Source organism: Fusarium pseudograminearum, chromosome 3 (assembly GCF_000303195.2).
Source record: "Fusarium pseudograminearum CS3096 chromosome 3, whole genome shotgun sequence".
Lineage (NCBI taxonomy): Eukaryota > Fungi > Ascomycota > Sordariomycetes > Hypocreales > Nectriaceae > Fusarium > Fusarium pseudograminearum.
This window is the reverse complement of record NC_031953.1, coordinates 1,822,173-1,848,438: the sequence shown is the minus strand read 5'-3', so window position 1 is coordinate 1,848,438 and position 26,266 is coordinate 1,822,173. Positions and strand designations below refer to the sequence as shown.

The 26,266-nt window shown below is 49.7% G+C and overlaps 9 protein-coding genes across 9 annotated transcripts, besides 4 other annotated features; 4 read left to right on the top strand and 5 right to left on the bottom strand.

Moving 5' to 3' along the window:
* Positions 1 to 338: 338 nt before the first annotated feature.
* FPSE_07173 (uncharacterized protein) lies at positions 339 to 6,431 on the bottom strand (the record flags this gene model as incomplete). The annotated part of the gene is made up of 6 exons (XM_009260291.1): positions 339 to 1,955; positions 2,007 to 2,992; positions 3,044 to 3,860; positions 3,904 to 3,979; positions 4,439 to 6,303; positions 6,366 to 6,431. The coding sequence occupies 6 exons, from the start codon at positions 6,429 to 6,431 to the stop codon at positions 339 to 341; spliced, it is 5,427 nt and encodes a 1,808-aa protein (XP_009258566.1).
* Positions 513 to 596: a microsatellite.
* Positions 1,739 to 1,835: a repeat region.
* A 509-nt stretch (positions 6,432 to 6,940) lies between the features above and the next one.
* FPSE_07174 (uncharacterized protein) lies at positions 6,941 to 8,306 on the top strand (the record flags this gene model as incomplete). The annotated part of the gene is made up of 3 exons (XM_009260292.1): positions 6,941 to 7,168; positions 7,226 to 7,802; positions 7,852 to 8,306. The coding sequence occupies 3 exons, from the start codon at positions 6,941 to 6,943 to the stop codon at positions 8,304 to 8,306; spliced, it is 1,260 nt and encodes a 419-aa protein (XP_009258567.1).
* Positions 8,307 to 11,276: 2,970 nt separating this feature from the next.
* On the top strand, positions 11,277 to 13,446 carry FPSE_07175 (uncharacterized protein; the record flags this gene model as incomplete). Its single annotated transcript, XM_009260293.1, has 5 exons — positions 11,277 to 11,901; positions 11,985 to 12,038; positions 12,097 to 12,240; positions 12,295 to 12,761; positions 12,811 to 13,446. The coding sequence occupies 5 exons, from the start codon at positions 11,277 to 11,279 to the stop codon at positions 13,444 to 13,446; spliced, it is 1,926 nt and encodes a 641-aa protein (XP_009258568.1).
* Positions 13,447 to 14,818: 1,372 nt separating this feature from the next.
* Positions 14,819 to 15,496, bottom strand: FPSE_07176 (uncharacterized protein; the record flags this gene model as incomplete). Its single annotated transcript, XM_009260294.1, has 4 exons — positions 14,819 to 15,148; positions 15,223 to 15,316; positions 15,383 to 15,401; positions 15,478 to 15,496. The coding sequence occupies 4 exons, from the start codon at positions 15,494 to 15,496 to the stop codon at positions 14,819 to 14,821; spliced, it is 462 nt and encodes a 153-aa protein (XP_009258569.1).
* Positions 15,497 to 16,028: 532 nt separating this feature from the next.
* FPSE_07177 (uncharacterized protein) lies at positions 16,029 to 16,686 on the top strand (the record flags this gene model as incomplete). Its single annotated transcript, XM_009260295.1, has 2 exons — positions 16,029 to 16,055; positions 16,108 to 16,686. 2 exons carry the CDS (start codon positions 16,029 to 16,031, stop codon positions 16,684 to 16,686), a joined length of 606 nt encoding a protein of 201 aa, XP_009258570.1.
* Positions 16,687 to 17,047: 361 nt separating this feature from the next.
* On the bottom strand, positions 17,048 to 17,818 carry FPSE_07178 (uncharacterized protein; the record flags this gene model as incomplete). The annotated part of the gene is made up of 1 exon (XM_009260296.1): positions 17,048 to 17,818. One exon carries the CDS (start codon positions 17,816 to 17,818, stop codon positions 17,048 to 17,050), a length of 771 nt encoding a protein of 256 aa, XP_009258571.1.
* A 634-nt stretch (positions 17,819 to 18,452) lies between these two features.
* Positions 18,453 to 18,485: a microsatellite.
* An 890-nt stretch (positions 18,486 to 19,375) lies between these two features.
* FPSE_07179 (uncharacterized protein) lies at positions 19,376 to 20,602 on the top strand (the record flags this gene model as incomplete). Its single annotated transcript, XM_009260297.1, has 1 exon — positions 19,376 to 20,602. One exon carries the CDS (start codon positions 19,376 to 19,378, stop codon positions 20,600 to 20,602), a length of 1,227 nt encoding a protein of 408 aa, XP_009258572.1.
* A 147-nt stretch (positions 20,603 to 20,749) lies between these two features.
* Positions 20,750 to 20,770: a repeat region.
* Positions 20,771 to 20,848: 78 nt separating this feature from the next.
* On the bottom strand, positions 20,849 to 22,778 carry FPSE_07180 (uncharacterized protein; the record flags this gene model as incomplete). The annotated part of the gene is made up of 3 exons (XM_009260298.1): positions 20,849 to 21,463; positions 21,518 to 22,537; positions 22,587 to 22,778. The coding sequence occupies 3 exons, from the start codon at positions 22,776 to 22,778 to the stop codon at positions 20,849 to 20,851; spliced, it is 1,827 nt and encodes a 608-aa protein (XP_009258573.1).
* Positions 22,779 to 23,794: 1,016 nt separating this feature from the next.
* On the bottom strand, positions 23,795 to 26,233 carry FPSE_07181 (uncharacterized protein; the record flags this gene model as incomplete). Its single annotated transcript, XM_009260299.1, has 6 exons — positions 23,795 to 23,883; positions 23,938 to 24,639; positions 24,692 to 25,410; positions 25,464 to 25,515; positions 25,566 to 25,596; positions 25,838 to 26,233. The coding sequence occupies 6 exons, from the start codon at positions 26,231 to 26,233 to the stop codon at positions 23,795 to 23,797; spliced, it is 1,989 nt and encodes a 662-aa protein (XP_009258574.1).
* Positions 26,234 to 26,266: the final 33 nt, after the last annotated feature.

The window sequence follows — 26,266 nt, the reverse complement described above, 5'->3', positions numbered from 1 at the left end:
GAAGAACTAATATGATGGAAATACCACGGAATATGGAGCAGTGCATTCATTCATTTGCTTTAGGGGTTGGAATTAATAAAGTTGGTTGTTACAATTCGCTCCTTGGGTCATGAAATGCCAACTAGTGAAAAGTTATGTTTATCAACATTGCTCAGCTATCTAACATGTATGGGTATCTTCAGGCACGAGTACATGAATTCGAATTGCAGTCGCATAGCAGCCAGGAGGCTATCCGCTAAATAATATGTGCTGCCAAACCCAACCAAAATAAATATCGGTCTCATTTGTGAAACCGTGAATAGAGAAGACGCAATTATGCAATCAGACATTACCAACCCTTAGACGCCTGACCATGACTCATAATTGTAGCCAGATGACTGACCCCCAGGATGCATGGAGGGGTTGTGCGAGTTTTGAAAGTACCAGCTTGGTGGTTGTTGCTGCTGCTGCTGGTTGGAGGTCTGGCCTTGTTGGTTCTGATGTGTAGATCCAGAATATGCTGGATAGTTTGCCTGTTGCTGTTGGCTATAAGAGTTGCTGCTGCCGTGAGCATGCTGTGGCTGTTGTTGATGTTGCGGCTGCTGCTGTTGCTGCTGTGTACCCGGACGCATCTTAAAGTTCTGGCCAGAAGCTGATACCGCCTTCGTAGCTGGTGTCTGCATATAGATGTTTGGTGTTTGGTACGAAGAGTTGGAACCGTATGAACGATCGTTTCGACTTGATGAACCAGACCACTGATTTGCGGTCGCAGGCTTGCTTTGGTAAGACGTCCCCATAGTGCTCGGTGTTGCCGAAGCTGCTGGCATAGCTGCCTGATGGTTTGCCGCAGTATTGGTTCCGCCATATCGCCCATAGTCATTATAGCCAGAGCCGCTGGGCATGTGTGATGATGTGTCGTAATGGCCACCAGGTCGTGCACTTTGCTGTTGACTCATGTCAACAGGAGGAGGAGGCTGGTAGCCCCGTGCCTGGTCTGTGACTGGTGTTCGGGATTGGTTTCGCTGGCTCGTTCTAGAAGTCGTGCGAGGGACCGCGACTTGCTGGTATGGAGACTTGCGGGCCTGTGCCATCATAGCTGCTGCTGCAACTGGTGACTGACGTGCTTGAGCCTGCGCATGAGCCTGAGCCTGAGTTTGAGCCTGCTGCATGGCTGTACTGGTCATTGCTGCTGCTTGTTGAGCTGTATCATTCGACAGACTCTGGCTCTTCTGTCGGCTTCTCTGGCTAGAACGCGAGTCGTATGACATTTGTGGCGAGACAGTTGCCATGGTCGTTGCGGGTACTGCGGGCATCGTTGTGTTATGACTTTGCCCCCAGCTCGATGGCTGCACGTTCGTGGTAGATGGACTCTGCGCCGTCGGGCGAGGAGGCTCGGATGGAAGACCTCGTCTTGCCTTGCCGCTGTCGCTTCCGCCATTAAGTCCACTACTGCCAAAAGCGGTCCAACGTCTTGTCTCAGAGGGTGCAATAGTTCCAGCTGGTGCTGGAATGGGAGGTGGCACGTGGTGGACTGGCTGTGTTACTTCGGGTAGAGCGTGAGAATAGTTATTTCTCTGTGACGCTGCCGTAGTCAACGGTTGTGGGTTGTTTGGGTAGGGATTAGCCTGTGGCACGGCTAGGCTTGAAGTATATTGATAATAGTTGTTCTGTGTAGCGTGGCTATCTTGAGTGGTCGTATCAGTATTGGTGACCATGTTTCCGATGTTCATCTGTGGATGCGAGTAGTCTTGAGAAGCGGCTTGCTCATCGTCGTCGTCCTCTTCCTCGTCACCTTCTGCTTCAGCGTCTTCGGCGTCTTCAGCATCTTCCTGCTGCTCTTCTTCTTCATCGTCGTCAATAACAATCTCCTCCGATTTCTTAGTCTTCTTTCCTCTGTTTCGTGGCTTCTGAGGTGCATATTCACATGCAGTTCCATTATTTGAACATTCAGTGCAAGTCGGTCGCTCCCTTGGGCACTTTTTGATGTTAGCTCGACAATATACAGCGGTTGAACTCAAGGCACTTACTTTGGTCTTTTGTGCTTTACACGGGAAGCACGCTGTTCTCGACTTGCCCATCTTCCTCGCTTTCCGCTTAGGGGATGAGGTGTCGTCGGCGGTCTGAGACGCAGCTTGTGCCTCAGAATCTGTGTTCGGGCTGTCATGAGCGCCAGACTGTGGCACTAGTTCTTTGGTGGTCCTTGGTCCGGTTGAACTTTGGCTGCTCTGTGCAGTTGAAGCGTTTGCCTGAGCTGAGCCCTCCCTGTTGCTGGGGTGGACAATCCGGAGACGCTCCGCGCCGTACTTAACAAGCATGTTCAATGACTCTCGCTGTAACTCGGGTGCTTGATTAGAGAAGATCCCAAATTGCTCAGGTGACAGAGTCGTGGGATCTACACCGGCATTGCTGAGCATTGTCGTTGCTGCCTCTCGTCGGCGTGCTGCTTCGGCTGCTGAAACGTTGACAGGGAAAGTAACGGAACCAGGTTGGCCGCCTGCTTGTTGAGATCCGGTTCCGTTTGTAGCTCCCGACGCGTCTCCCATCAGTCCCTGGGGGTAGTCATTAAAGCCTTGATGTCCAGTGTTATCCGGCGCTTGTCCACCATTCATGTAGGAGGGGTCTGTCTGGCCGTCAACCGCTGGCGCTCCAGGATAATCCAGGGGGATCATGGATCCGTCAGTTACTTCGGGCTGAGATGCGCCATTGGTCTTCTTTTTTCGCTTTCGGGGGTTGCCATTCTCGTCCTGCGCCTTGACAGAGTCCCGCTTCTTTCGCTCCTTCTTGTCCTTCTTCTCGCCTCTTGGTTTCTTCGGTGTCTTCTCCTTGGCCTTTTGTTGCTGTTCTTGCAGTTTCTGTGCACCTGGTCCTAGTTGGCGAGGCGGCGGTTTAAAGTGCGCAGCAAGTTCGGCGACTGTTTTGTGTAGAGGAGTATGATCATATTTGATTGTGATGGAACGACTGCTGCGGTTGAAGGCAATAACGATGGATCCTCGACAGTCAAACGCAGGTCGGGCTATGTCACAGTGAGCTTTCGGAAACGAATGCAGCCTAGATATTAACTTACTGTGCAGAGTCGGGTCTGGCTCTCTCTGACTGAACTCGCCTACTATTGTCTTTAATGGGTTCTTGGCGGTTTGTCGGCTCCAATGCTGGAATGAATCCTTGCACAAATACGTAAAGGTCCATCCTTGTGCTCCTCTAGACACCTGCCGGACGGTCCAAATACTTCCGTCTGCTGAACTGATTGTTGAAATAATATGTTTGGCGACTGATCTTTGAAGTGCTGGGTCGTCTTGGGGCTGGTTCATGATAGTGTCGTTCGCGAAAACAACACGAGATGGCTGCCCCGCATCCTGATCGCCATTCACTCCTGTTGATTGCGCTCCTCCCAACGCAGGATCGAGGTTATTTGGATTCTCGTGGTTCCCGTTCTCCAGCTCTGACGCAGTTAATTGAAACCGAACTGTGGCTCTCAACTCTGTAGTAATCGCAACATGTTCGGCTCGTGTCGGTGTCACCTTGGCATCTAGGACCCCTCGCAGTTGATTATGTAGTTGCTCAACGGAATCGCATTGCGAATTATTCGACACGGCTGTTGTTTGCGCGCCTCCAAAACCCAAACTTGCGAGGAAATCGGCCATAACGGGGCTGGTGTTGGCGCACTGCCCGCGATTCGGATGGTGTCGCACTCGACGCAGAAGCCGAGAAATATAGTCATCCGCCCAGGGCTCTTTCTGGGGTGATGAATCTGTGTATGCTGGCGATGGGAGATTCTGACGGTTTCGGCATTCAACGCCAGTGTCTGGTGTTTGCGGGCGCGCAAACAACTGGGCCGACGCGGACGATGAAAATGGCACTGATTTGATGGATGAGGTTGGGTGCTATTTAGCTGCGTTAGCTAGCTCTACATGCTACTGGGCTTACCGAAGGCCAACCAACCAGACTGGTTGGGCTTTGTGCACGAACGCCTGCCCCGGGGAGTATGCCCTGGCTGTTGCCGCTATCCTGACGTGTAGCCCGCTGAAAGCTATCTCTACAACCGCTAGCAGACGCTGAAGGTGGCGTGTGCATAAAAGCCGCTGGATCTTTCGTCACGTCCATCTTCACGCCTTCATAATATCAATACCTGACAAAAAGATGCTTGAAAAATGATATACACTTGTACATGAATAAGTTGAATCTCACAGAGGAGCGCGAAGTTAAGATGTCAAGGTAAAGTTAGAAGAATTAGTGTGAAGCGATGAAATGCTGAGAGTTAGGCAGCTCGATAATGAATGTCAGTCAGTCATTCACACACATTCACATCAACGAAAGGGAGCAATGATATTTCCTTGGATATGTCTAACACTCAGCTCAGGAGAGTACCTACTATTCGAATCACGGGATTCTTGCTGAAAAAATCAATACATAAACGCCAATGCACCTAACACACGATTGGGTAAACATTCCGCGTTCTCACGAGTTTTCTTCCACCCATTGTTCAACCCTCTCGATCAACTCCATCTTCCTGCCAGCCGTACTCATTCCCTTGGTAGCAAGCAAGTCCTTGAGCTGCACCACGGTCATTTTGTTAATGCCACCACCATTAATTGCTGCCTTCAACTGCTCCATGCTGAAGGAGGAGCCAGATGCCTTCTCCGATGACCCTCTCGATTTCTTTGCTGGTCTTTCCGCATCCTCATCATCTGTTTCACGTTTGGTCGCCTTGCTGTTTGCAACTTTGCCTGCTTCTTGTGCTAGGCATTCAGACCAGTCTTCCAAGTAACCGCCTGCGCGTTTGCTGATGGCTTTGTACTTGGGCTCTGTTGCATCATCTGCTTTTTCGGGCACTTCTTCTTCCAGCGCTAGGGCTTGGAGAATTCTGTAATGCCATTGCAAAGCTGGGTTAGGGTATTTAGATGGGTTGTACATCGCTTTGGGCAGTTGAAGCTGCTGGACGATGGTTCTCATTTGCGTCGTGAGCTCGTCAGAGGTTCGCAATACCTCGCTTGGAGGGTTGATGTTTCGCAAGTCGTCCTGGAACGGTAGAGGGTAGATCCAGAGACCGGCAGGCAGGTAAGGCGTGCCTGAGTCGTCGTCAGACCGTTCTCTAGACGGTATGATAGCGGCCAGCATCGGTTGCGCATTGGCACGAGTGATGCACCAAGCGATGCCCATTTTGTCGTCCTTGAGAAGCTTCTGCCATAGCGCTGTAAAAACTCGACTTGAACCAATGTAGTCTTCTTCACTTGGGAAAATGAATGTAGACTTCTTGGTGCTGGCCCATACAGGAAGCGAGCTGCGGGGCTTGAAGCCAATGATGCGAATAATGGGCGATCCAAAGTCCTTCAACGACTTTTGTTCGTCAGGGGTAAAGTAAACATATTCACCCCCAAACTTGTAGGCCTTCTTTATATCTCCCTTTTCGATTACTTTGGCGTTATCCTCCGCAATACGTGTGGTTTCGCCTGAAGCAATCTGCGCCTTTTCGCCATCCAACCAGATGTAGCAAGTCCGGGCTGGAACTTGACGATGCACGATATTGTACCCTTTGACAGAGATACGGAGTCCCGGCGCGATCTCGAATGGCAGGTTTGAGAAAAGAGCTCGTTTTGCCGTCTGTTTCGAGTTGACGTTCGAGATCAGGGAGCTGAGTAGAGTCAATCCATCTCCCGATTTTGATGTTCGAACCTCAGACATGTTTGCTTCTCCAACAGGGTCGCGATATATTATATCATCGTAAAACTTGTGTACGTCAAAAGTGTTGTCTCCTCTGGTAATTGGAAATAGGTCTATCATAATCCCGAGGTCGTAGAGATCCTTGGCTCGAACAGCCGCAGCAGACTTGGCTTGTCTATCTGAAGCATGGGGATTGGCGTTGTCGGTCACAATGAATAAACGACGGCTTCCAAAATTTGCCGCTTTGGTCGTAAAGATCTGGTTCGCGCAGAATAGCACGTTGGACATGCTGACGGGTTCATCGGAAGGTGTCAAAACCTCATCTTCATCTTCACCTTCCTCGACTAGGGCCTTTAGAGCCTTCACATCTTCGGCCGCAGGAACGTCGAGATCAGTGAACAGATAGCAGTGCGGGTAGCCCAAACCACCCCGGCCGTCGCCCGAGTCTTGGAACTTGGACTTTTCAGTGCCGAAAAGAAGGATACCCATCATATCCTTGGGGTTGGAAATGATGCGCTGCTCCATCAGGTGGTAGGCGCATTTTAAGGCCGCTTGCACAGGACTATCACGGTCTGCCTTCTTGGAATCTGAAGGTGGCGGCGGCTCCAACATGGACTTGCTCACATCTATCGCGAGCAAGATAGCGTCCTTCTGCGCCTTGTAGCTCTGAGAGTGAGAGTGGATCAGTATGGAGTTGAGGTGGGATAGCAGAGGCTCAACCAACTCACGTTTTCATCAACCTCTTGCTCCCCTTCATCTTCATCCTCTCTTCGCCAATCTTGCTTATCGGCCATTTTTGTTGAGATCTTTGTTGTTTACTAAAGATTGGTCAATCTCATTGCGCGGGCCAGCTCGACTTTAAGAGCTGGTGGTTGATCTCATGTAAGTGGGCCGTAGCTTTAGGCAAACGCGAGCTAGGTGACATGGGTCAACGCGCTGCCTGGCGCGCGGTCACGTGAGATGGGCTTGATGGATTGATTGGATTACGAACTCGGCAATTGGTTGAGACATTGTCTCTAATAGAGGTACTTTGCTCACCGCGGGACTTCCGCGGACCCCTGATGTCACTTTTTGGATGGAAGGCCTGAGCGAAAATTCGATATGATGCGCTGCAGACGATCCCGGAGCCCGTGGAGAGATGCATGCATCATCGCCCACTTAAGTTACATGTAACGTCGGTGATATTTCCAAACACCCTCAGGTGTCTCATGAATTTAAACTTTCCCACCACTTTCAATTGAAGAATTGCTTCCCATCCTTTTCCTATCCTTTATATTTCAAAGACGGCAATAATTTATTGACAATGGCTTCGAGAATATCTACAGGCCAGCTCTGTAGGAGCATCTCACAAGCCAGTTCGCATCGTCTTGCGCTACCCCAGATCGCTGCTCAAAGGCGGTATCTGGCCACTACTGTCCATCCTGTCACCCAAGATGCGACCGGATCCAAGGGCCCTACAGCTATGGTCTTCCTCAACATGGGAGGACCTTCGACTACTGACGAGGTTGGCAGCTTTTTGAGTCGTCTTTTTGTAGGTTATCATCAACGCTGACTTACCCGGGCTTCCGCATACTAACAACTGTCACAGGCTGATGGTGACCTGATCCCTCTTGGTCCCCTACAAAACTACCTCGGTCCTTTGATTTCGAAGCGACGAACACCCAAGATCATCAAGCAATACTCTGCAATCGGAGGAGGATCCCCAATCCGCAAGTGGTCCGAATACCAAAACGCCGAGATGTGCAAGATCTTGGACAAGATCTCACCAGAGACTGCGCCCCACAAGCCATACGTCGCTTTCCGATATGCGGATCCATTGACCGAGGAGATGTACGAGCAGCTGCTAAAGGACGGTTTTGGTAACGGCAAGGGCGGTCGTGCTGTCGCATTCACACAATATCCTCAGTACTCCTGCTCGACAACGGGCAGCAGCTTGAATGAGCTGTGGAAGTGGAGGCACAGACTTGAGGGCAAGACCAACAAGGAGTCTGGTGACGGTACTATTACATGGAGTGTAATTGACCGTTGGCCTAACCACAGCGGTTTGGTTGAGGCTTTTGCGCAAAACATTGAAGCCAAGCTTAAAGAGTACCCTGAGGAGCGAAGGAAGGATGTCGTGCTGCTCTTCTCTGCTCACAGTCTGCCCATGTCTGTCGTCAACAGAGGTTAGTACCCCCATTGTCTGTCTTTGCAATAAATGTTAACAAATAACAGGTGATCCCTACCCTGCTGAAGTTGCGGCAACTGTCTACGCTGTCATGCAGAGGCTTGGCTTTTCCAACCCCTACCGACTCTGCTGGCAGTCTCAGGTTGGCCCATCTGCTTGGTTAGGACCTCAGACCTCGGACAGCGTAGAGCACTACGTCGCCAAGGGCCAGAAGGACCTTGTGCTTATTCCTATTGCTTTCACCTCCGACCATATCGAGACTCTCTACGAGTTGGACCAGGAGGTCATCGCCGACAGCGGCAGTCCCGAGACCGTCAAGCGAGTTGAGTCACTCAATGGCAGCCCTGTGTTCATTGAGGCTCTTGCCGACATTGCCAAGAAGCATCTCGCTGAGAACAAGGCTTGCTCGAAGCAAATGGGTCTCCGATGCCCTGGCTGCAAGAGCGAAAAATGTGCTGAGTCAAAGCGATTCTTTGCTAGCCAGCAGGCTGGCCTAGCGTAAGATGATTGTGTTGTTATTGTATGAACATTGTTGAGAGATGCGTCCGGGTGGTATAACGACAGTGTATTATACCTTTACGGGAGGCGGGGATGTGGCATGTAATCAAAAAGAGGCACCAAGACATATGAGGTTGGTTTGAGACATACAAGACAGTGCGATTTTATAGATACCACATTCAACTTGACAAAACGACTCTCGTCTTCACGCTTAGTTTGCCTTTGTTCGCCTTAAGAACCATGAGAAGTCGCCTAGTTTCGTACCAAAAAAAGCATGGGGGTTTCAGAATTGTTGTCTGTCAATTCTAACTAGAATTCCCCGACGATGTAGAAATCCAATAGCAGAATATCTGAACCAGCAATTTGGTGGTTGGTACAACTAAAAAGGCAATTTTACCTTTCATCTGAACCAGCAAGCAATATAATGATTCGAACCTGTACTTCCCCCTTTTTTCTTAGAACATTGACAGTGTACTGTCACACACACATATATAACGATTGGAATACAAGCCATTAGATGCTTGGAAACTTCTCGCAAGTTGAGATTATATTCGCATGTGTCCTTCATGTGATATCTCAAACTTCAAAACTAGACAGATGAGATTACCCTAGAGATAACCCATGTAAAAAGCAACATAGACGTAGTATGATTTTTTAATTCCTGCTATGCCCATCCTTGCCTCCACGTGAATCTTGGCAAAATAGATTAGGTGGAACATGAACTGCTGATAGTCATCTAGAACAATAGGGGAGAGACCCTTGCATTGGCCTGGAATGCAATCACAAGTTCTGAGTTTCCCTTGTTATCAGCCCTCTCTATGCGAAACGCGAGTTGCACGAGGTTGGTGGTACAGATAGTGTACGTAACGGAAGGCAGATATGATTGCGTCAGATTCAGTATGATGTTATTGCTGAGCGTATGCAATGGATGCATGTGAACTCGTATACAGTTCCAACACGAAGGAGGATTGGCGAATTGGTGTGTACCGATATGGGCATTGGTTCGAGGTCCATCCACCTGCTCAGAGGCAACCAACATTGGTATCTTAATCAACCCAATAGTTAATCGCTACGGAAATAACTCGATATAGATGGATGACAAGCACTGTAGATGAGACGAGGACGAGGTTGGCTCATGGCTCGATAACGTGAATGGACCACGCACGCGGTACAGAGTAGTACATGGGTGAATGGCGTCCAGACCCACCAAGGAAACAACTCGGGCGGATTGCAAGTCGGCGATGTTTGATGTTTTGACGGAGACAGAGACGGGGAAGGGAAACTAAACGAGGGATCCTCTAGCACAGACGTGGGAGCGGCTGAGGCGCGACCGGACTTGACGCCGGGTGGACAACGTCCTAGTGTTTAAATGACTACCCGTCTCCTGGCCTGGAGGGACGAACAGCAAACCGATAGCTCGATAATAGCACGATGGTAACTCCCGTGCATGATTCAATACTGTATTTTTGCTCACGAGAAAGAAGGGGGATAAAATACCCCGACCCCTAAACCCAACGTAGATCGACATGTGTCTTGTCTCTAGCAGCGTCTCATTACGATAGTGTCTTGGATCATGCGGCCAAAGATAGGAGGAGCAGAGCTATAAGAAGAGGAACCAGTCAATGCAAATATACCATGATAGAGGAGATGATAATAGGAGTCAGAAACCCCTATGTCGATAGCATAGTGTGCTGTACATAAAAAGATCGTTGATGCTTGAAGCACAAGGGAGCTAGGTATGTACATGATTAAAGTAGCATTCCCCTTTTAGAAACAACCTCAGGTGAGCTCCAAGCTCGGGGAATGGTTTAAGTAAGGAGTAGTAGTTCCCGCCACAATTAGAAATTCGGAGACAAGGATCGAGCAAAAGTAAATGCGTTGGTACCGACAACATGAAGCTGAATAAGAAGCAAAGCTCTAGATAGGTGGTCTAGATATTCGGAAAAAGTAAACTCAATGGCAGTTGGGGATGCTACACAATACATGCCGACTGGAGCCCAAGCCAAGATACAGAACCTTACTGCTAATTTGCGTAAGGTGAAGCTACTACGAGCACTCACTCCCTCTCCAATCTCCCATCCTACCATTGATCACCCCCTGTGCCGCACCGTTAATTGGACCCGGATCCTCAAAGCCAATCAGAGTACCCGTTGCAACATCTTTCAAGCCTCGACAGTAGCCCTTCAGCGACCCTGCTCGCTAATTCTCCAGAGCTTGCCCCTGGATCATGTAAGTTGAGGGCCCCACACTAGCCTAATTTAGGATTAGCTCTTCTAAACCCCTTTTGTTGAAGCACGGTTCCTTTGCCTTTGGGCTGCTCTGCTGGGAGAACAGCACAACAGATCAGAATTTCGTCTCCTTGCTTGGTCCGCCTGTCGCCTCCAAAATTTCCCATTTCTCTCCTTGACTTCACCTTCTCTCTTTTTTTCCCTAACCCCCCGTTTCTGGCATCATCATTGCTACTTCTTCTATCTCGATCGCCCTTTATCGTGCGTGAGAGTAGGTCCTGTGTTGATAAACCCGTGGCCTCCTTCTTAATCTTCGTCTACTCTCGTTACGACGCCTATTGACACGCGTCTCCTGGTATTTCCGTGAGTTGCTGTCCCTCGTTCCACTTCTGAACCTTTCGACGACGACTTTGAGAAAGAGCGGCCTCGATCGATTCGACCATACTTCACATCCAAACTGCGCTTGTAGCCTGGAGTTGCAGTGTCGAGACGGGCGTCCTTCTCTTGTTGTTTCCTTGGGCAATCATTTATCCAGCTCCTGAAGCTAGCTGGCCTTTTCCCTGACGTAGCTAACCCGCAAGCTTTGGCTTTAGAACCTGCACTTTCCTACAAGTCCTTTCAATTCGACCGTTCTTGATATTTCAATATGGGTAAGACGATTCTTTCTTTTTATGTACGCCCGTATCTTTCCAAATGGCACAAGCGCCTGGCAAAGGCTGAGGAAGGAGCCCCCGACGACGACCACCATGAGGACAATCCCAGCCTCCGAGGAGTTTGAGTATGGCTATCTTGACAACGACAACAATGATTGCAAGAACCATCGGTTCACGATAACGACGGCATTCGTTCTCGATCATCTACAATTTGTTGGCACTGTCCTGGCCCCCTTTTGGCCCCCGCCGCATTCCTCGCTCAGAACCAGCACTCATCCAGCCCTGAATTCGAATATGTCAACCGATCTGGGAAAGCATGCCATGGCCCGCACTCGCAGTGTGAACTTGGGAACCAGCTTGCTGTTCCTGAATCCTTCGCCTATCGCCGAACCAACGCCGAGAACATCTCGGGACTCTAGAAGATCAACAAGTCTCCCCTTAAACCATTCTCCGGCAATCCAGGAGGATCAGGGATTGCTTCGACGAGTCTCTACTCAGCACTCGACTGTACGCCGCCATCGCAGCATGCTCGACGTTGATGGTCATGATCGGTTGACACTACATGCCATTTTACCAATGTCCTTTGACGAGCAACTCATCGATAGCCAATGCGATGACGGGGCTGCAGATTCAGGCGGACAGGCCAGTGAAACCAGCGATAATGGACAACAGCCGCCCAGGAGTAATCGTCGATTCACCAGCTCGGAATATTCGTGGAGTCAGGATCTTCCTCACCTTTGCCTGCGCATTCTTATTTTCAACTCATACCAACGATCAATTTGCTAACGTATGTATTAATAGCTTCTCCAGGCAGCGAGTCCCCGGCGTTGGCACCTTCTGCCTCGCCCACCAACGGTGAGTTTTCATTTGATTCAACCCTGATTCCCAACAGCTTGCTGACTATTCTATCAAGTTCCTTCTCAGCCACCCCCCGCCGCTGACAACAGGAACATTGTCCGAAGAAAGCTTACGGGCTACGTCGGCTTCGCCAACCTGCCCAACCAATGGCACCGAAAGAGTGTTCGCAAAGGCTTCAACTTCAATGTTATGGTTGTTGGTATGTAGACACTGGCAAAATAACAGGTTTAGAATTAAACTAACAGTAAGACAGGTGAATCTGGCCTGGGCAAGTCTACACTGGTCAACACTCTCTTCAACACTTCTCTCTACCCCCCCAAGGAGCGCAAGGGCCCTAGCCTCGACATTATTCCCAAGACCGTTACCATTCAGTCCATCAGCGCTGACATCGAGGAGGCTGGTGTTCGTCTTCGCCTCACTGTCGTTGACACCCCCGGCTTCGGTGACTTCGTCAACAACGACGAGTCATGGCGACCTATTGTCGACAACATTGAGCAGCGATTCGACTCTTACTTGGATGCTGAGAACAAGGTCAACCGCATGAACATTGTTGACAACCGTATCCATGCTTGTGTTTTCTTTATCCAGCCTACCGGCCACTCCCTCAAGCCTCTTGACATCGAGGTGATGCGCCGACTTCACACCAAGGTCAACCTGATCCCTGTTATCGCCAAGGCTGATACCCTCACCGATGAGGAGATTGCTGCTTTCAAGTCACGAGTACGTTCATGTAACCGACCGTCTATCTAATAATTACTGACCAATATAGATTCTCGCCGATATCAAGCACCACGGTATCCAGATCTTTGAGGGTCCCCGGTACGAGCTCGACGACGAGGAGACGATCGCTGAGAACAACGAGATCATGTCCAAGGTTCCTTTCGCCGTCGTTGGTGCCAACAACGAGATCACCAGTGCCGACGGTCGCAAGATCCGTGGCCGTGCTTACCCCTGGGGAATTATCGAGGTCGACAACGAGGAGCACTGTGACTTCGTCAAGCTTCGACAAATGCTCATCCGAACACACATGGAGGAGCTCAAGGAGCACACCAACAACCAGCTTTACGAGAACTACCGTACCGACAAGCTGCTTGCTATGGGTGTGTCTCAAGACCCCAGCGTGTTCAAGGAGGTCAACCCCGCTGTCAAGCAGGAGGAGGAGCGCGCCCTACACGAGCAGAAGCTTGCCAAGATGGAGGCCGAGATGAAGATGGTCTTCCAGCAAAAGGTGGCAGAGAAGGAGAGCAAGTTGAAGCAGTCCGAGGAGGAACTTTATGCCCGACACAAGGAGATGAAGGAGCAGCTCGACCGCCAACGACTGGAGCTCGAAGACAAGAAGCAACGCGTCGAGAGCGGACGACCACTAGAGAAGGAGGGCAAGCGAAAGGGATTCTCTCTTCGCTAAGCCCCCAACTTCTTGACGACCTGCGCATTCCTTTCATCTTTCTTTATCCATGTCTGAGTACCCATGATGCCCATACAATACCAGCTCGACGCCTCTCATTGCATTCGATTCTAGTTTCTTTGTCGCCTCTTTCTCTCACCCTTTTTTAATTAAGAAACAAAACATTGTCTCCTAATCACATCACATCACATACGCCACACGGAATGATTGTCGTACGGAGACGGAACAAAAAAGTCATTTATGAAGAATAGTCGTGCAGGATGGGATATGCAGACTATATGGCTTTGTCGGCGTCTCGGTGTGACTGGAAGTTACAGGCAAGCGTTGTTCTCCGCCATGCTTTAGGCCAAGTCACGCCTGACGGCCTGTTGGTCTCATCCTAATCTGTCACGAAAATACCTCTTGGAGAGAAGAACGGCAGGGCCACCGACGAAGGACGATTATATCTAAGCGCCTCTTTTTGTGAGAGACGTGAAAGATGCAAATATTTGTGTTGTCATTCGCCATATTCTTGTCGGGAGTGTGACATACCGGCTCCCCAAACCCTTCACCTACTCTGCTTGGTTGCCTTGCTCACTTACTGTACCTTTGAAAACCTGTTCCTTTATCGCTAAGGGGTTGATGGTGGTTCGCTCATGGATAATATTAGATAAGATTAAATGGGTGGTTTTACCAAGGAAGTTTGTCGAGTAGCAACTTGTTGTATTTTAGTCGTACGTTTGTTGAGAACAGGTGGTTATAATGTCTCAACACGCGATACTCCTTAGACAGTGACGCGTTGTCTCTTTGGTTTGTTTCTTAGCTGGCTTGATCTTGGTTTCCTTAACATTGTTTTATTTGTCCAAGTCTCACTTCTCCCTGTATTGTGATGCCCTCTGTGATGTTATATGTTTGGATGGCATTTTGAATAGATAATGTGTCGCACGACAACAGTATCGTAAGTCTGCTTCGTGATTTTGTATTTTCTTCATGTCAATACCTATACTCGATTTTGAAGATAGCGTTCGATTCTCCGATATGCCCGTTGTTGAAAGCATCTTTGCAATGCCTTTATAACGCTTGGCTAGTCTATCAGGCTTTATCTCAAGCATGATCACGACGGACCATGCTCATGGCACATGAAAAAACTAGCAGACGCAATAGATGAACAATGGTTAACTTATATAATAAGAGTCGCTTCATTTATGTAGTACAAGCATATCTCGTAAAGTCAAGACTCCAAACAAGGGCCCAATCCAGAGGTTATAGAGGAGAGTGAGTATAGTAGTGTTCCCGAAACCGCCCATGCAAATCATGCGAATGTGACATTCTCCTGCACGTTTTCCCCCTTCTTTCCCTTTAAGTGAAACTTTGTTTCTTTCTTTCTCTTTCTCTACCTCTTCCTGGCATTCCTCAGGAGGAACGCTCCCACGACCCCAGCCGCTACACCAACACCACTAAGTATGGCGACGCCCATGAGTCCTTCGCGGGCAACCTTGTCGTCGATGAGCGACCGCAGGTTCGAGGCCTGCAGGTTGGCGGGCTCCTTGTCGAGAAGGAGGTCGTTGTAGCGGCGGGCTTCGCCGTAGTTGCCGAGCTTGTAGTTGCCGAGGGCGAGGTAGTAGAGGCATTCCCGGCGGCGCTCAGGGGAGACGCGGAAGATATCCGAGAGTAGGCGGACGCCGAGTTGCTGATCGTTTCGCTGATTGGACTTTACGAGACCCTATTGAAAGAAAGAAACATGTTAGTCTTGCTGGCCGCGAAACAAAAGTGATGAGAGCTCAAGAGAGTGTTTACCCAGGCATAGTTGAACTTGGTCTGGACGCCGACCATTTCACCCTCGCGGTCATATTGCGATTTCAGGACGTTGAGTTCGGAGGGATTTAGCGGCCTGTTGCCATCAGTCAGGATAAATGTACTCGGTATCGCAGAGCAGAAGTTTTAAAGGAGAACTAACGTCTCTGCGTCGAGCGCATCTTCAACGACACATACGTCAGTATATTATTTCTTAAGATTTTGTCCATCATGCAGTTTGCGCAGGCGGGAACTCACATGGTAGTTCGGTAACCATTTTGACGGAGGGGTCGTTTATAGTCGAGAGTGCGATGTAAAAAAAAAGTGTGATGGTTTCAACTGATCAAGAAGTTGATGCGTAGGACCAAAAGAGAATTCGTAGGAAGATTAACTATCTAGGTAGGTACGTCAAGATCAAGAGGAATCCTTTTGCGATGGGAGAGTTCGCACGTGTTATTCAGAGGTAGCTCTTTTCGGCTTCATTGCTCTTTGCTTGCCTGCTTGTGGCGGGACCCGATGACGATGTGCGGCTTTGACGGAGAATACTCGGCTAAAAGACACCAAGCTCGAGGTGGGGTGTGCAGATTTTAGTTCTAATCCGAGGTACAGGTTAGGCTGCATGATAAGAGGATCCTCGATTGTCGTCGGGACGACCGAAAGTGCTTAGCCCGAATTGACTTGGGTAAAAACACCAGCTTCATCATAACCACTTAAACAAAGTACAAAGAATCATACTTCACATTTCCAGCAGAACGAATAAATCTCCCTATCGGACTTGTATAGACTTGATCACATAATAATCGCCCAATATGTTGCTCTCTGAAGAACCCGCGACTGTAAGTTCTCATCTCAACCCCCCTTTCTAAATCACAACTAACAAGCCGCCAGCTCATTCATCATACAATCGAAAACTTCAACATTGCGCCAGACAAAACCGCCGTAGCGCGCGTAACAGAATCCCTCGCCACACTCCAACAAGCTCGCGATCTTCGCGTCCGCGAGGCCGAGTCATCACTCAAAAAGCTATCCCGCCAGCTGGCAACCCATACATCACGACACGACGACCTCGTAACTTCCCACTCATCCGTAGACCACGCTTCCAACATCGCCCGTCTTGACACCCTCAAGTTTCGCACCGCAAAGGCCGCCGCCGACGCCGAGACCGATGCGGAGCGTCTCGCACTCACTGCTGCGGATTTGAAGGCTCGTCTGCGGGAGCTTGAGCTCCAGGGCGTGGAAGGAGATACTGCTGCGAACGCGCGACGCAGAGACCCCGTTGATGACGAGGTGTTATTGAGGCTCAAGGTGTACCGTAGTCTCGGTATTGACATTGAGCGCGACGAGAGGGATGGCGAGTGGAGCAAGGCGGTTATTCGAAATGATCGCAAGGGCGATGTGCATGTTGTCAACATGGACAAGAAGTTCTCGCGCTTCTTTTATGCAAACTATTTTTGGCAGACTCTGTAAGGAGAGGACTCAACTGGGTTTTGCAATGATATCATGATAATGGATTTTCGGTGGTTCGGCGTTTCAGGCATGGTAGATACCAGGATACAGGGTATTAGGAGAGACATAAACTCAGTACAAATATGATTCGTTCTAGCAGTCTTTTTTTCTTTGTTGACATGGCTATTTTTATATCACATCATATCCAGTTCAGTAAAATGAAGACAAATTCCAAGATTCTCGCTCAAACGCCCTTAAAAATCCCAAATTCCCACTCGTTTTGATTGAATCAGTTTTTGGTCATTCCCATTATCTTCTTGTCCATTTCCCTTCATCATGTCGTAAGAATAGTTTACACAATAGTAATTAACGTCTCGAAGACCTATGCATCAACAACCCCCTGAGAGGGCAATTTCTTGAGTCCCTTTGGTGGTGAAGTCTTGAGGCTTGGGAAGTAGCTATCAATAAAGGACTTATTCGTGAAAGCGATGCGAGGACCAGATGGCGTCCTTGTGCGAGCGCTGTTGGGAGATGCTGTGGTGCGCATTGTGGGTGGGCTTCGGTTGCGTCCCTTCATCATAAGATATCCGCCCTCTCCAGGTGTCGTGGGCCCTGATGGGGAACGATGATGGTTACGTCCATGGTGTTGTTTGTCGGGCAGTTCAAGCCTTGAGTTGATTGTGGTCCATGTCTCGTCATCACCACTTAGTCGCCAACCGCCAATACCTTCGAAATCCCGCTCCGGGCCAATGCTAGGAAGCAAACCAAATGCCTTTTCGCTAATTGGGGTCGTAGTACCAGCTGTAGATAGGGCACTGGAGCTTCTACGAAGATGGCGTCTTCGTAAGGATGATTCAAAGGCCGTTGACCCAGCCGACGAAGCTGCTGGGTTGGTGTAAAGTGCGGAGGGTCCTGGAGTTTCCAAGTGTGGTTGACGAATGTAGTGATTATTAGGACGGTAAGGCCGAATTTTTCGTCCACCCAGGTAGTGCGGAACAAGTGATAGAGCTACGTCGAGATAGACAGCTAGCACCCGGAGAATGAGAACAGAAAAGGCAATGGTAGTTGTGATGCCGGCAAAGACAGCGAGAGGAACAGTGACGACGAAGAGGAAGGGCACGACGAAAGCGTAGACGGGATTGAAGAGTGCCATTTTTTGATTGATTGATGGTGATGTTACAGAGACGAGACTAGTAGTGCATAACTACAAGGAAATCCCATGGAAGGTTTGTCCAGAGTGGCGATGATAGCAATTGTCGATGATGGAATTAGTGGTTACAGTAGATGGAGGGAAGCTCAAGTCGAAGCACGAGATAAAAAGAGTCGAGACGATGAAGAATAAGAGAAAATAAAAAGAAGGAACGGAAGGGCCAAAGAGGGAAGCGACTACTAAAGAGTAGTTAATGACTTGAAGTACCGAGTCGCAGAGAAATAGAGCCTATGGATGCCGCTCTAGGTCGAGAGACGTCGACATGTCCCAAAGCCGTGATAGGATAGATTGTTTCCGGGGAAGTCAAAGCGAGGCGTCCGAGGAGGGGTTGGAAACAGGAGCTTGCTTATCACTTGTACCTAGTAGTAACTAATGCAATAAGCAAAAGAGACGCACTGTCGGATGGACGAGCGGGAAAAGAATGTGACTCTACGGGGTTGCAGCGAAGGAAGCTGTAGTAGAAGCACAGAAGCAGAAGCAGGTATCTATACCAAGAAAAGAGTAAAGAGGATAAGGGACAACAAAAGTGAAAAGTAAAGTCTGGAGGAGGCAATCACATGTGAAAAAGGTGTGGCTTTTGGCCTGGCCCTGGTTTGGCTTGGCTTGGCTTAGGTCAATGTACTGTTGCAGTTGCTCATTTTCCAAGTGTCTGAGGTGACCATCGTACGGCAATTTGACAAGCCACCACGATAGAGCGTGCGGGGAAGTTGCATTGAAACGATGCAAGTGATTGTAAGGGGATATGCAGACAGGTACTGCTAACCAGTAGTGAGACATCTCAGGTTACTGTGCTCTCTGCAACCTCTAACGTACGCAAGCGTGCTTGTCATTGCACAAGAGAGATCATCGCAATGTCAATGCTGTTATCATAGTACTATGTAATTCATGGCATACACAGGTTGTTTGCTACAACACCACGAGTAATAAACCCTTATCTTCATTATAGAAATACACATAAATAAACTTTCAAGGATCCCTTATCCCCCCCCCCAGTAGTGATCGACCGCAAATCAAAAAGACCCTGGAACCGACTGTGCACTAATCAACAGTCCAGCTCACTGAAAACCGCTCCGTCGATAACAAACAGCAACCACAGACGTCACATGAGCAAGTAAGCCGAGGCAATAAGCGTCACTAACTCAAACACAGGCCACCTACATAGTACGGAGTGAGGCACTGCTAAACTACCTAAATATTGGGGCGTTGGTTAACAAACTTGACAAGCATGACAAGGCCACTCACTCGCTCACTCACTGAGAAGCACGACACAACCCATATCCCCACTTGGAGCCTCTCGGTTCCCGCCTCCATCATGATCCACATCACGGAAGGAGCTTTCCCCACTGACATCACTCTCTCGCTTCCTCTAATGACCCTCATCAACCATCGACGATGAACCTCTTTACACATGTTAAATCTAACATTATCTGCATCTACAGTGTAAACTCAACTAGTTCATCTCACTTTTGACTCATCCCCTGATTCGATCGAATCGTCAACATGTGCCAATACACCCACAATTACGATGAGCAACCAGTGCCTGTAGTAGATGTGGGCGACGAATCCCCATTCCCCTGGCATCTGCCAATATGCGACGCTCACTGCCATCCAACGGATACCATGGATTCCGTACAGGATATCCCCTCAATGCGTGCGGCTACATTGACTATTATGGCAACCCGGGCTCAAGACCAGGATCTTGTTGCAGAAGTAGCCAACAAGCACTCCAATGACAACCCCAAGCTGCTCTTCAAAGGCAACTCCAACCAAAGCAATGCTTGGGTAATTCCATCCTTTGGTTGGCACCCTTGGTTTTCACATCTCCTCTATGACGACTCGGCCGATGCCCCGACATATCGGCCCACCTCCGGCTCCGACACCGACAACGCCGCAAAACAGGCCCACTACAACGCCGTTCTCCAGCCGGAACCTTCATCGGACTTCGTCGCCTCTTTGCCAACCCCAATTGCTGTAAGCACGTTTCTAAAAGAAACTGAGTCCCGGCTATCTGCAAACCCCCATGCCTTGGTCGGCGAAATTGGCGTTGACAAGGCCTTCCGTCTTCCTGAACCATGGAACCCATCTGAGCAAGCTGAACGAGATTCGACTTTGACTCCTGGAGGTCGCGAAGGCCGGCATCTCAGTCCTCATCGGGTAAGGATAGAGCATCAGCGTGCTATTCTTGCTGCACAGCTCCGTCTTGCTGCCAAGACTCGCCGAGCTGTTAGCGTACACGGTGTGCAAGCTCATGGAGTGCTTCATGACACTCTTGCCGACACATGGAAGGGTCATGAGCGCGAAGTGATAACACGTCGAAAACGGCGTCTTGTCGCCAAGGGGGCTGAGGACTTTTCGGATGAGGAAGATGACGATGGCAGTGAGAAGCCATATCCTCCACGGATATGTCTGCACTCGTTCAGCGCCAGTGTTGAAGTGTTGAAGCAGTACCTCAACCCAACAATCCCAGCTCGCATTTTTGCCTCACTGTCGGTGGCTGTCAACCTTAGCACGGATGCCAGTTGCACCAAGACCGACGAGGTGCTCCGCGCTCTGCCTGATGACAGCGTGCTCATAGAAAGCGATCTTCACATAGCAGGCGAGCACATGGAAAAGGCACTAGAAGACATGTACCGACATGTTTGCGAAGTCAAAGGTTGGGAGCTCGAGGAAGGCGTCAAGAAGATAGCCAAGAATTACGAGGAGTTCATCTTTGGACGACGAGAGTAGATAAAAACGAGTGTACACATATCACCAAAGCATTATAGACATTTGTACAATTCAAAGATGTGACATTAGATGGCTATTGAGGTGCTGTGGAATCAGTCTATAGTATAGTGGAACTCCCCGATATCCAATATCCCAGTCATACCATGCAAAAAAATAAAAAATAAAAATCTTAACAAATAAGGAAATATGGTGTATCATAGTTGTATGCAAAAGAAAGATCGTGCTCAAAAATCATGGAGTTTCGTTTTAGTTCTTGGTGTCGCCCAGAACGTCGCTAGCGTTAGATCCAGTGGCCGAAGGGGTGTAGTCAGAGCTACCGGGTGTGTATCGGCATCCGTCTGAAACAACCGACGAGTCGCGCTCATCGTCGTCGTAGGCGGGAAGACTCTCGTCATCGGGAAAGTTACGGTATGCCGCAGGAGCAGAGTGGTGTGTTGGACGAGAAGAAACAGAAGAGCCAGAGATGTAGCTATAAGAGCGAGCATGGGCGCTGTGGCCTTCCTCGGCAGCAACGATACCATCGACCATGTTAGCAGCCTCACGGAAAGAAGCAATCTCCTCTTCCATGGTCACGCTGCTTGCAGAGGAAGATCTTCGGCGTCGCTCACCGTGGAGCATGGCCTCCTTCTCATCTTCGTCGTTCTCAACGCATCGAGAAACGAAAGCGCGGTAAGCAGCCTTCAAAGCGGAACCCTTGCGGCGCTCTTCGGGTGATTGACGGAATGCGCGGCGAATGGCACGTCGAGACTCGGGGCTGAGACGAGCAATGCGGCGGTGGATGTAGGCAATGGCAATGCCACTGAAAAGAGCGAGTGCAATGGCGAGGACGCCGAGAATCACAATGATGGGATGGTGAGGAGGCTAAAGAGCTGTTAGAATAGTGAAATCATCAACGTATTGTTAGGCTGGACTTACAGGTGGTGGTGGGGGACCCTCATGTCCTTCAGCGCGGAAACCCTCAGGACCGTGGCCGTGCTTGGGCTTGTCATGGTGAGGCCCTCCGTGGTGAGGCTCGTGAGGTCCATCTTCGTGATGATGAGGTGGTGGCGGGGGGTTGCCATGGTGAGGATCACAAGCGCAAGGAGGACAGTGAGGAGGGGGAGGATGACCTCCAGGGAAGGGGAAAGGATGGCCATGGTGAGGGGGAGGAGGTGGGGGAGGTCCATGATGGGGAGGTCCGTGGTGAGGAGGATGAGGGCCAGGGTGAGTGCCATTTCCATGGTGAGGACCGTGAGGAGGACCATGGTGAGGTGGTGGGGGAGGATGCCCAAAGACGTGATCGTAGAACCTATGAGCAGTGTGTCGGACACCATCCTTGACAGTGTGCAAAACGCACTGGACTCCATCGCAATCCTTGATCTTCTTGTAAGTCGAGGGGGGAGGAGGAGGGTACTTTTTGCCCAGCTTCTTAGCAACGGACGCCTCCCTCTCCTCAACAAGCTGCTCAAGTTGAAGAATCTGCTTGTGAAGAGCCTCCAATTCCATCAACTCAACCTGAAGCTCCTCTTCGGGGTCCTGGAAGTCGCGGTGGGTGCTCTCCCAGATAGGGGGTGGGTGGTCGGCGGTGGGCTTGTCGCCTGTTGATGTATTGTTCTCCTTGCTGAAGGGGACGGACAGACTCCATACGTAGGCAGCGTTTCCAACATCGGAGATTCGGATAGGGGCGGTTTGCTTAAAGGTCATCCAGAAGGAAGACTCGTCGTTGACGGCCATGTCGTCGAGGGCCTTTACGTTGAAGCGCATTGACTGACCAAAGGGGAACTCCTTGGGGCCGATGCACTCAAAAGCCCACTCAGCTGAGATGGTGGTCTCGTTGTTGACGAGGAATGATCCAACGCCGTGGCCCTTGGCGTCCTGGTTGAGGGGTTCACCATTGAGCTTGATGCTGGCAGGGCCACAGACTTCCTCTGATTCCTCTACATCGAATCGTAGTGTCTGGAGAATATGTTAGGGGGAAGGCCATTGTTGAGACTGGGGTACTAACCAAAGGATACGCTTCAGTGTCGCTCCAGGGGACATTGAGTGTGACAAAAGCTGAAGGTGTCACGTCGAGAGCGGAAGGTAGGAATCCCATATGAGGGGGAGGAGGTGGTGGAGGCGGGGGATGATGAGGTCCATGAGCCAACACCAACGCAGGTGTTAGCACCGCGGCGGCAGCCTGAGTGAGGCCACGCATCGCGAAGTTATTATCGAGAAGATAGATAGATGTGCTTGTTGGTGTTGTGAGACGGTAATGGATGTGACGTCAAATTCGGACCAGGAGTACCAGGCAGCCGGGCTCACTACTAACTGATAAAGAGGGTTAAGGCAGGTTAATACGAAAAACAAGAGAAAGAGAGATGCTTAAAGAGAAGAAGGTTTTTGTGAGGGAATTAAGAATAAACAGGCTCGATACGAGAGATTAGCATGGCATTACGAGGAAATGAAATTAAGAGCGAGAAAGGGAAAAAAAAATAGCACACGAGACTAGGCGGATAAGACGGGATGTGGGATGGGTGGCCACGCGGATGCCTCCCAAAAACGCACTGGAATAGCGTTCACAGGGCCCTGTCAAGGCAGTAGCTCGGGCACTGAAACGATTCTGCGACCCCTTCTGAGTCTAGCTTGGCTGCTCAGCTTATCTCCATAAGGGTCGGGCTGCGCAATCACCATGCGTAGCCTGTCACTCGGCCAATCAACTCTCACGAGCTGACGAGTCCATCAGTTCAGCCCTGGCCGACTCTATAGTGGGGCCTGATGGCTCGGCAATTCCATTGCCTGTCTTGTCTTGGCAATATCTGAACCAGACTAAGTACTTTCGATATAACTCGTGACTTCTTTTCAAATAATACAGAACAATCTTGAATTTGCCCTGATTCGACACTGGTAACTCAGTTGTCTCTAGGTCAATTATACCCATCATGAAATTCAAACATAGAAAGCAGCCTTCAAATTCAGAGCAGAACACCTTCAGTCGGGATGCCTTCATCAATTATATATACCCAACTCTATATATCTACTCCTAAACGGCATTCACAGCTTAGATATCGAGCGATACAACCAGCTATATAGCTATCTACTTGCCATTCGCCATGCTGAATATCCACCGATATACAACACCAAAACTTTTCTGGGACTGCAGCACCCATCTCGTTCAATCATTACTTAAAGTGTTTGTACAAAAGGTATAGCATGCTCCCTTGCCCCTCTGCTCTAGGTCAGGAAGTCGCTCAATACTTGAACTCGTGTTCTCGCTACTTCGGAATCTTTGCCCATGATCTGCATGATCTGAATCATGCGTGCTGTGAACGGGTTAGCACATTGTTCGGGGATGGAGATACGACATCAACACTTACTGATATCAGACTTGGCTCTCACAAGCAAAGGATCCCTTGCCATCATATCTGCGCCGCCTGGCTCACGTGTCGCTTCCTTGAGGACATTGCCAATGCACAAGGCTTCTAGGAAGGCTCGATGGTTGAAAACCCACCAGACACGTGCTTCTAGTTCGAGCAGAGTGAAAAGAAGAAAGAAGGCAGTAATGGCATCGTGCGCCGCCTCTAATGTCCCACGAACGTTGACAGGAACATCAGGACTCTCGGAAGCGTGAACCAGCATCAGGTTGTGGAAGTAGTTGCTCGTCAGGAACAGAGTCTGGCGGACTACCCTTTTATTTGTTTTCGCAAGTGCTGTGATACTGTCGGGGTCCCATGAACGGAAAACATCAGGGAACGACCGATAGACTGCTCGGAAGTCGGCGATCAGCTTTGACTTATGCCTTGCTGTCGAGCAAATAGGCAGATCCAGTGATCGTGGTGAACAAATCGTCTCTTGCACGAGATTGGCCAAAGTCCAGGAGCCCCTGATATATGCTGTGTCCGTTGGATCGCTATTTGCAATCGACGAACCATCATCCAGCAGGTCTTCGACAGAAACATCCGTATGTGTAGCCGAGGGTGGCAGGGAGAGCAAGACGGTTAGAAACGTATCTTGGAGCAGTACTGCTTGCCAAACCTTTCTGCGCTGCTGCTTTTCGAACAAGGTGGCATGCGGTGTTACTATACACGAGTCAGTACATATCTGGCCAAGATTGAAAAAAGTGTTGCATACCGATATTTGGATCCCTATGTAGACCCATTGCATAAGCCTGTCGGATTAGAATGCCAGCAAAGGCCCATCCATCCGATGCGTGGTTGTCGTTGATGAGAAAGTACACTATCAAGACCATGGCCTGGATAGATCGCAGTGATGCGCTGCTGAGATATGAAGCGATGCGCAGAGCCTGGTTGCTTGCTGAAGCATAGAACTCGGCGGTCTGCTTGCGCTCTTGGGAAGATGTTGTCGACGTCACAAATTGTGTGCCCAGTGCCAGCATGACGAATATCAATGCTATGAAAGAAGGATCTGTGTCGCTCTTATCTTGTTGACTCATCTGCCAGAAGTGTTCGTAATCTGCGTAGAATGTTTGGCGATGTATCATGGGATACACTGGGTCAACACACTCAAAGTAGCGGCTGAGTAGTATGTCCGCCTGTATCTTGTCAGGAAGGACTGAAATTACCTCCGACAAGCCGCCTTCGCAGGTCCAGTAGTTGGCAAAGGGGTGCTCAGAGCCAATGCCAAAGATGTTACTCGCAGAGGGTAGAGAGTATGGAACATTAGATAGGAGGCCGATGGAGAGTGCAACGGCGCCCCGGGAGGTTGCTCTGGGATCGTTGGACATGCCCCTATCGGCAATATTTGGGATAGGGGACTTTCCGCTTGACCCAGACTTCTTCTTGGGTGGTTTCGTCATTCGCCGACCATTGGCAGCGGACCGTGTGGTCTCCCTATATGATTGTTAAAGCAGAACAAATGACAACACAACCAGGAGATCCCATACTCGAGTAAATTGGCAACGTGCGCATATCTACATTCAGTCTGTCGTTTTATGCCTGTCTGGGGTTAGCAATAACTCAAGCGCAGAACGCGTACCGTTACTCACAAGCAAGGCAGTGAGGTCGGCCCCTGTCGCACTATGAGCAATGTCAGCAACTCCGCATGTGTACCATAAACCATATTGAAGTTTTATGAAGGGAGGGTCAAATTCTGGTAGTGTACAAGCAAGCAAGAAAGAATAAGTAGTTAAATTATATGCGTAAACTCACTACACGAGTAAAGTGGATGGGTTTATTGCGCATGGCGCAAAGGAAAGAGAGATGGGTTAAGATGAAAACGATGTGATCTGAGGAATTACACAACATAAAAAGGACATACCTTGGTCTTGCGCTCGACGCATTCATGGCATGATAGAGTTGGCTTGTTGCGCTTTTGCTTCTTCTTTGGAGGCTCCTCACCATCAACAGGTGTCACTGACGCGTCATGGTCCTCTGCATCAGGGTGATAGTCTCCAGCAGGGTGTCTTGAGGTATTTGAAGCTGACGCGGAAGGCAGCCGATGCGAGACCGAGGCTGGAGATGTTGAAGCCGAAGCTGGCGTCAGTGCTGAGGGCGGCGGGTGTGTGCCTGGTAAAGGAAGAGTCGGATGTGAAGCGACAGTGCCAGGACTATAGTTAGAATGTTGCGCTGGAAGATGAGAAGGCGATGGGTTTGCAAGCGGCGGCGGCGGCTGATGGTGAGTGTGACGCGGGAGCGCCCGTTGCGACAGATCCATTGATGGCTAAAGCTCAAAGACTTGAACCAGTAA